Source organism: Rutidosis leptorrhynchoides, chromosome 4 (assembly GCF_046630445.1).
Source record: "Rutidosis leptorrhynchoides isolate AG116_Rl617_1_P2 chromosome 4, CSIRO_AGI_Rlap_v1, whole genome shotgun sequence".
Classification (NCBI taxonomy): domain Eukaryota; kingdom Viridiplantae; phylum Streptophyta; class Magnoliopsida; order Asterales; family Asteraceae; genus Rutidosis; species Rutidosis leptorrhynchoides.
In genome coordinates, this window is record NC_092336.1 from 628,982,578 (window position 1) to 628,991,817 (window position 9,240).

General features: G+C 35.6%; 1 protein-coding gene across 1 annotated transcript; it reads left to right on the forward strand.

Annotated features, from left to right (window-relative positions):
* Positions 1–580: 580 nt before the first annotated feature.
* On the forward strand, positions 581–1,679 carry LOC139904206 (uncharacterized). The gene is made up of 2 exons (XM_071886141.1): positions 581–772; positions 869–1,679. Exons 1-2 carry the CDS (start codon positions 691–693, stop codon positions 1,519–1,521), a joined length of 735 nt encoding a protein of 244 aa, XP_071742242.1. The 5' UTR covers positions 581–690; the 3' UTR covers positions 1,522–1,679.
* The last annotated feature ends 7,561 nt before the right edge of the window (positions 1,680–9,240 follow it).

Here is a 9,240-nt window from a genome sequence, read left to right on the forward strand (position 1 = left end):
GGTTTATCTTCCCTCTTGTCATGCGGCTTGGATCGTGAGGACGCGCTCCGATTCAAGTGTGGGAGAGTTGTAACATCCCGTTTTTCCCGTACATATTTAAAGGTACAAACTTAATTTTTAGTACGCTTATAACTTGTGCATTTATATGATTAAAAGACCTAAGTGTTAGTAATTGTGTAATTATATATATATATATATATATATATATATATATATATATATATATATATATATATATATATATATATATATATATATATATATATATATATATACGAATATGTATGTATATATATATGTGTGTTTAGAATATATGCATGTATAGTTATATGCATGAGTCTTTGTTAATGTTAAGGCTTATGAGACTAAAGATGAGGTTTAGACGTGCATAGGAAGCGTGAACGAAGTGTACAAGTTGGATAAATCGTTAAGTTGTGTAAAGTTGTCGAATGGCTCAGTTGAAGGCCATTGCCGCGTCGCGGAAGCCTTTGTCGTGCCGCGACATTGAACTCAAACCAGAGTTAAGATGCATGTTAAGAAGGGTCGAGTTTCCCTTTATATGGACTGAAATTTCGTCTTCAAAAGCTATACGGTTTAAAATATATATTTTTTATTTTTAATATTCAAGTCATGTTATTGTGGCACTACAATTAGGCAGAATACATAAACCCCGAAACGTTGTGGGATCGTATGAATGATGCCATTGACACCATAATCAGGAAATATGAGACCATGGAGGAAAATGGTGAATTCTTGCCCCCTTGTGTTGAAGGTACACCATTTCTTTTTGTATTTTTGAAAGATGAAGCCATGTTTATTTTTAGTTAAGGTTCATAAATTGGTGATGTTGTATTGCTATGATGTTCAGCTGCCCTTAATTTGGGATGTGTTCCTGTTAAATCATCAAGAAGTCAAAGAAATAGCAACACCATAAACTACCTAAGCCCAAGAAACGAAGATTCTGGCCCAAATGTTCAGAAACCGAATTTTGTCGATCGAACAAGTACAATTTCCGAAGCTAATAAGGATATCAGGCCGAATTTAATAGTAAACCCTCCCGGTCCTTCGTTTTATCCGCCCACATTTGAAAATTTGCCTAGACAAATGATGTCCTTTGAGAATAGACCTTCTTCGCTTTATCCATTATATCAAGGTTTCCAATTTCAACCTCGAGCACCTCAGATTGGATTTCAAAGTATTCACCAAAATTCAAACAAAATAATTGTTCGCACACCAGTTTTTCAGGCTGCCCGTGAGCCTTTGCCACCGTTTTCTCAAACAGGTTGTCATGAAAGATTATTTTTATTCGATAGTAAAGAAGACAATAGTTCAAAGAAAGAAATTCAACCCAAATTGGCGGAATGCGATTTGTCTCTAAGGTTGGGTCCTGTTGTGAGCGATCGAAACCACGATGTTGATGACTTAGATCCAAGAAGCAGGGAATTTTCTTTCTTTCCTCTGAATTCAGAGGCTGAAAAAGTTGACCATACGGTCAAAGATGATAGGAAACGAAAACAGTAGGTGAATCGCAGCAGTTTTTGCATTTGAATCCAGATTTTGAACGAATGAAACGACGAGCTTTGTAGATATTATTAAAATTTATCCTGTTTTCTTTTGCTATTGTTCTTTGAGATAAAATGAAATGAGAAAGAAGTTTTCGTAGTTTGTTTACTTTTCAATTAATGATATGTTTCCGTGCAGCTCTTAATTCAATAAGTAAAATTTCGGTTTCTTTATCACTTAATCTTTCAGGTCTGTTTCTTAGAGACAGAGAATCCAATACTCATTTATATATATATATATATATATATATATATATATATATATATATATATATATATATATATATATATACTCATTTTTAAACAGAGGCATAAGAAACAAGTTACTACAGAGTAAAAGTAAATAGCCCCTTGTTTTCTTATATGTATTAGATATTAGATATTAGATTAGCATATTGATAGGCAATGGTCAAACATGAATTGCATATAGTTGTCTAAATCTTGTGTCCTATTCTTTTGATATGTTATGAGTAGGTGGTCCTGATGGTTTGGGTGGTGAGGGTTGTCATTCATATCATGATGTCAAGCACATCTCACTTTTGGGCCCACCGCATTGATTTTCTTGTTATGATGATACGTTCACATCTAAACCCATCGAGTTAGCCATGACAAATTCACAAGGCTGGAAAAGGACCGAGGTTCTTGGCTTCTAACGATGCGTTGTATCGTTAATTTTGATATGCATTTAATATCACATTACGTAGAACATATACTAGTATAACATTACATCTTAGCGTGGTTTATTTGTCAATTTGGGCCTTCGATCAGATTGGTCCCCTTAGCTAGGTTAGAAAGAGGCCACATTTGCTATAGCGGGTGGCTCGGTTGCTGCCTTTGTCGTGGGAAACTATGGACCATGGTCTGGAACAACCAATGTAAATTATGATCTTATGAACATATTATTCATATGCTAAGAAGTTCCCAGTAATATTTAGGGGTGTTTGGGTTTGCGTTTTAAAAATTGATAATGTGTTTATGATAATTAGAATCAAACAATCATCTGTATCAAAACGTGTTATAAATTAATAGTGTTTCGATTTAATTATACTGTCTGACAACTTAATAATCAAATAATGAGTTAATTAAGTGTTTGGTAAATTCGATTATTTGTTAAATTAACAAGTAGAATGCAATAATCTGATAATCACGTTTTGCTGTATTAATAGGTGACTTTGCTTTTCATTTTCACGTTTTGAGTCTCTTAAATCGAAAATAATTGATTTTTTATTTTTTTTTAACTTGCCAGACACTAGAAACTGATTATTTACGATTTGAAAACGTGATAATCAAATAATTAAGATCAAAACGCAAAGACAAACGCCCCCTTAGAATCTGTTAATCAAAAAGACTAAACAACCAAGTCAACTTCATGGGCTTTTATCTTTCTTTTTTTTCTTGTAATAATTGTCACTGTAAGTCTTTCTTTCCGAGTTTAATTATAAAGGAAAAGAAATTAAGTGAAAGAGATGAAGGGGAGGAAGTGAGATCCTTTCAATTTGTAAAGAAAGATTAGAAGGAAAATACGCTATAATAATCTATTCGCTTCCTTTCCTTTCATCTCTGTCAAAATTCATTTTTAAGAGCAGTCCGTTCTGATTTTCTAAAATCTGCTTTACTAATCGGTTAACGTCGTTAAGGAGTCAAAATTGGATTTCTTGGTCAAAGTCGATTAAAGTAAAAATTGGTCAACATTTAACATGAATTAAACTAGAATTTTAGAGTTTCTATACAAAATGAATGATTTAGACAATTATATTAAAGTTTATGTTTTGTGTTTATGGTTTTCTTATATATTTACACATAATTTTGAAATCTGTTATTTAATTGTATAAAAACTACAATCCGATTAATCTTCGAATTACCGAATTCGTTTAAAAGTCCCGACCGATTACTTCCTGAATAATGATTTTTGCAACCTTGGTGTAGAACATATAAAGTTGCATTGTGAGGTGATATTTTACAGAGTGCAAAACCCTAAATCTAAAGCGGTAAGAAGCCCTCTGATGCTAACTGGGCTGGTTGTCCAACTATTAGCCGATCTACATCTTCATTTTCCATGGCAATAATTTGTTGTCCTGGTCTTCCAAGCGTCGGCATATTCCTTTTAGATCGAGGGTGAAGGCCGAATACCGTGGAGTTTCAAATGTCGTTGTGAAATCTGTTGGATTCGAAACCTCCCACGCGAGCTCCATTGCCCTTTTTTCTCGGCTATTCTTGTATACTACATCAAAGTTATTACTGTTTATCTCTCTTCTAATCCGTTCCAACGTCAACGGACCAAATATATTGAGATTGATATACATTTTGTACGTGATCTTGTGGACCAAGGCCAGGTTCGTGTGCTTCATGTGCCTTCCCATTACGCATACATCACTAAAGGACTTTCTACTGCTTCATTTGATCAGTTCAGATCCAGTTTGAGCGTTTGACCCTCTCCCACTCTAACTGCTACGGATATATTTATGTTAGCCCATTATAATGTTAGATGATATTGTTTTATGTGAGCCCATTATGATGTCTAAATTAGGGCTTAGCCCAAATATCTATTTCTATATATTCTTGTAATGTTTATTTGGAAATCAATGAAATCAATACCCGTATTCTATTAGTTGGTTGTTTTTAGTATCAATACAATTTGAAATACACTTTGTAAAAATCAATATAAGTAAAATAAAATAATAGTGACATCACTTGTTATAAGGCAGAATTGACATTGAACAACGAGTCTTAGGTTACTAAAATTCATTTGAACGACTTGTATAAGCCTTGAAGCAATGTCACGTTAAAGGCAACTTGTTTTTTCGTTGATAAAAACCTATTTAATTTTGTGTTTCAAACTATAATCTTTATAAAAGTTTTTGTTTGAAAAAATTACGCCGTTGGTACCTATGGTTTGTTCACTTTTTCATCACAACACCTAAACTTTAAATTTTGCGTCGTTGGTACCTATCGTTTGCTTTAATTACGTGGTTGATACCTCAGATTAACTGTCGTTATGTATTAGTCGTTAACCCCTCACATGCGACATGTGCAACGCATGTGAGGGTAATTTCGTCTGATCCAATATTTAATTCCATATTAAAGGCCTTCTATTCTATATGTATGAACCTTATTAGTTTTAACCTATCCTCAGTATAATTTTAATATCCTCATCGGCTCTTCTTTATCATCTCTGTCCTTCTAAAATCCATTGTCTATTTTTGATCTGTCATATACACAAGAAGATTAAATCCTAACTTCTTCTCATTTTAAAACCTCCACTGTATCAATACCATCCCCTCTTAAAATCCTAATTTATTATCTACATATCCTCACTATGTCAATACCGCTTAGTGGCTAAATTGAACTTCAGGCTTGACTTAAAACCCATGGAAATTCGATTTCTACCATTTTCATGGCGTCTCCTTTTATTAATTTATTAATTTTTATCATGTTTTTTTTTTTTTTTTTGCCGGAGGTCCTCTTGGAAGCAATCTCTTTATCCGTCGAACAGAGAGAGGGAAGATTTTCCCTACTCTTGTGAGTGTTTCACTCGGGGTGGAGAAATGATTTCTCTTTATTCTAGGATAGAGGAAGGATTGTCTACGTCTCACCTTCTCCGTACCCCACACATGTGGGATTGGGTATGTTGTTGTTGTTGTATATCCTCACTATGTCAATACCCTCTTGTTTATTTCGTTTGTATTCAAAAGTAAAAATCTAATTTTAAATATTCATTTATCTGAACACAAATAAGATCAGTCATATCATCATATCATCGCTGATTGTCATTCAAAATTAAATTTGTGTGAATAATGACATATGGTTATGATTAAGTTTTGAGGTCGGAATTTATAATTCATTGAATCTTGATAATTGTTTGTATGCTTTTACATAATCACTTTCTCACATGTTTGTAATTTTTTTATCAGAAACTATATGGTGTTACTTGGAAACCATTTATAACTGACCGAATATTCATAGAGTTCGATGGTTTATATTCAGGGCATTTTGAAGTCTGGTCGTCTTAACGAAATTGTCATTTGAGATAGCAGCATACACATGATGAAGTTAGTGTCTCTTGATTAGAATAATTCAACACAAATAACATATATGCTCTGAATCCGGGGCTTCGATCATTTTAAGTTATTATTTTTTCCCTTGATGAAGCTTTCAAAAAATTTGAGTTGCCATTTTGACTGTTCGGCTCTGTTCCAGAGATCATATTTGGAGAGAAAGGAAAGGATTTGAAAAGAATTGAAAAACAATTTGTGTTCCTGAGTTTGATTTTAAGGAAGGAAAATGAAAAGGAATGATGATTTTAGCCTAATTTCCACTCCAATCTTTCCTTCCAAATTGGAAGGATCCCAAATCCTCTCATTTCCTTTCACTTCATTTCATTTCATTTTTTTTTGGGCAAAATCTGTGGAACAGAGCCTTCATGTGAACGTATGTTTGTCTAATGGGTAAAATAGAGTAAGTTAGCTATTTAGGATAATGGGTTGAAAGCTATTTTAAAGTAAGTTTGAATGTTTTTTACTTTTTTGGCTAAAATTTTTGTCAAGTTTATTAAAGAATCAAATTTTTTGTGCTCTCTCTAATCGTCAGAAGTTATGGACAGTTGTAGCTTTGTTCATTGGGGTTTGCCTCATGCTAACTTGTTCCTAATTTAGGATCAGAAAAGTAATTTCTTTGAGTTCAGGGGATGCAGGTGACCGATCTCTGCTTCCGTTTGCATTGAGTTGCATTGCTACAATAACAAATTTAGGTCGTGACACAAAAATTAGAGTTTAGGTATAACGACCCAACCCGTTAATCAACCAAAACTGCGAAATAAAAAAAAAAATCGAAGCAGGCCTGCCGGGTGCGCGCCGCGCACAGGGCCTGGCAGCTCGTTGTCCAAAATGTTCCGTTTTCGTAAAAAGATCTAACACTTCCCATCATTTTTAGGCGAAATGTTTTTCACATCATATTAGTATAAGTAAAACAAACACGAATCAATGATAAAACGAGTTTTACATTGCGGGGCCCACATATGCCCAAAATGCCATTAAGTACGAAATACGAGTTTCGACCACAAAAAAGTTTAATTGCCAAACGTCACTAGAGCATGGTGTTTGGGGTTAAACTACCCAAATCTTGGTCGAACTTCCAAAAAGCTAAAACCCCCGAGGCGCCACTAGTCCAAGCGAATACCTTTTCCTTTAACCAAGCTAGATCCTAAAAAGGTAAACAACGAGAGGGTAAGCTAACGCTTAGTGAATGCAATAATTATACATATACATATATAATACACCTACTTGCAAGCACTTACACAATTACCTCATACACGCTAGCAATTTACATAGCATACCATCGCAAGTATAACTCTAAACCCTTCAAGATCACAAGCTAGCACCACAATAGCATATATATAACCCGAATGATATAATATACTACAATACAACGCATAATTAAGGTTAACCAACACACAAGGGAATGGTACTTCGAATTTCCCATCGGTGTTCATAACAACCGTTAGTGTACAACGAAATATATCACTAACCCCGAGGTGACACGGACAACGAAATATCCGTTCAAGCAATCGTTAGTGTACAACGAAATATATCACTAACTCTTGGGCAATTTGGACAACGAAATATCCATCGTTAGTGTACAACGAAATATATCACTAACTCTTGGTGGTATAAACAACATATACCCCGGCCCCTTCCCCGCTCTACAAATAGATACATTATATACACACATGTATAATCATTCCACTCACCTTGTCGACTTGGCGAGATTTCCAATAACACTTGTAACTTCAAAGCGAGTCACCTAACACAATTAATTCACAATTAATTCACATAATAAGTTGAACTTTCCACCAACTAGACCCACTAGTGTATTTATGACCCATTTGCACTATAAACACTTATTAGAGGTCAATACTCCCAACTAATCACTAAAAGCTAGCGATTAAGGTTCTAAGACTTCCATCAACACATAAATAGAGTGTTTTCATACATAATTTAACCCACTAGGTCAAACCTACCCATTTGACCCATTTCAAGTCCACCATGAACCCTAGAACCAATTTTATTAACAACACAAGTAAGCTAGTGAATAACTAACCATTATAGACTCAATAACACCAATTATTACCTTGAAACCCTAGGTTAGTCATCCTTGAGTCCTAATGACTCAATCTTACCCAAAACCCCCAAAATCACCATTAATGGGTTTTGTGTTCATCACTAACCCAAGTTCTAACCTTTAAACAAATTAAATCAAGGAAATCAAAATTAGAACTTACCAACACAACCAAATTGTAGCTAGCGAGGAGATGAACAACTTTATAACCCAAGCTAAGACCCGAAACTAGCTCCTTCTTCCTTTACTTGAGCTTTCTCTCTCTAAATTTTGGGTTTCTCTTACTAGAATTAAAGTAGGATGAAAATGGTTGTTGAAATTAGAGTTATGACTCACCCAAACCACTGATCTGTGACCTTAACTCGTCCCCAAGTGAAATTACCTCAATACCCTTCCAAAATATCTGATTAAAAGAAAAAGAACCCGGCTACAGTAGTGGTGCACGGCGCGCTCCTTTAAGGGTGCGCGGCGCGCACAATGGTCTGAACAGATTCTGATCACAGTTTAATTACACACAGTTCCCCTCGCTTTATGTACACTATATACACTTCTGTACGATAATAACTAGGGTGTTACAACTCTCCCCCACTTGAATCGAAGCGCGTCCTCACGATCCAAGCTGCATTACAAGCAGGAAGATAAACCAACACAAATTCTTCGGGTTCCCATATAAATTCGGAACCTTTACTACGACGCCATTGGACCTTGAAGGTCCTCACCTCTTTGTTACGCAACATTTTCACCTTCTCATCAAGTATAGCTATCGGCTCCTCAACATACTCTAACTTGTTGTTTAATTCGATCTCATCTAATGGCATCCATGATGAATCATCTGCAAGACACTTACGGAGATGGGAAACATGAAATGTATTATGGATCCCCGCAAGCTCTTCGGGTAATTCCAAACGATACGCAACTTCACCAACACGAGCTAAAACCTTAAATGGCCCAATAAACCGAGGAGCTAACTTTCCCCATTTTCGAAACCGAATAATACCCTTCCATGGCGAAACCTTAAGCATCACCATATCGCCTTCTTCAAATTCGATCAGTCGCCTACGTTTATCGACGTAAGACTTTTGTCTATCTTGCGCCGCCTTTAAACGAGCCCGAATCATATCGATTTTGCTATTTGTCTCCAATACCAAGTCGGTGCTCCCGACTTCCCTTTGACCCACTTCACCCCAACAAATCGGGGTTCGACACCTCCTACCGTATAACATCTCATATGGTGGCATTCCAATACTAGAGTGAAAACTATTATTGTACGAGAATTCCACCAATGGTAAATGTTCGTCCCAACTACCGCCAAAATCAATAATACACGCACGTAACATATCCTCCAATGTTTGATTCGTACGTTCGGTTTGACCATCCGTTTAAGGATGATACGCCGTACTCATATTCACCCTCGTACCCATGTCTTCATGAAACTTCTTCCAAAATCGAGAAGTAAAACGCGTGTCCCGATCCGAAACAATAGACGCGGGAACGCCATGTCTCGATATCACCTCTTTAATGAACATCTTCGCGAGTGCCTCCGACGATATTGCTTCTTTAATAG

Coding starts and splice junctions, on each gene's coding strand:
- LOC139904206 (XM_071886141.1), top strand. CDS start 691: ATGAATGATGCCATTGACACCATAATCAGGAAATATGAGACCATGGAG. Junction 773..868: donor CTTGCCCCCTTGTGTTGAAG/GTACACCATTTC, acceptor TATGATGTTCAG/CTGCCCTTAATTTGGGATGT.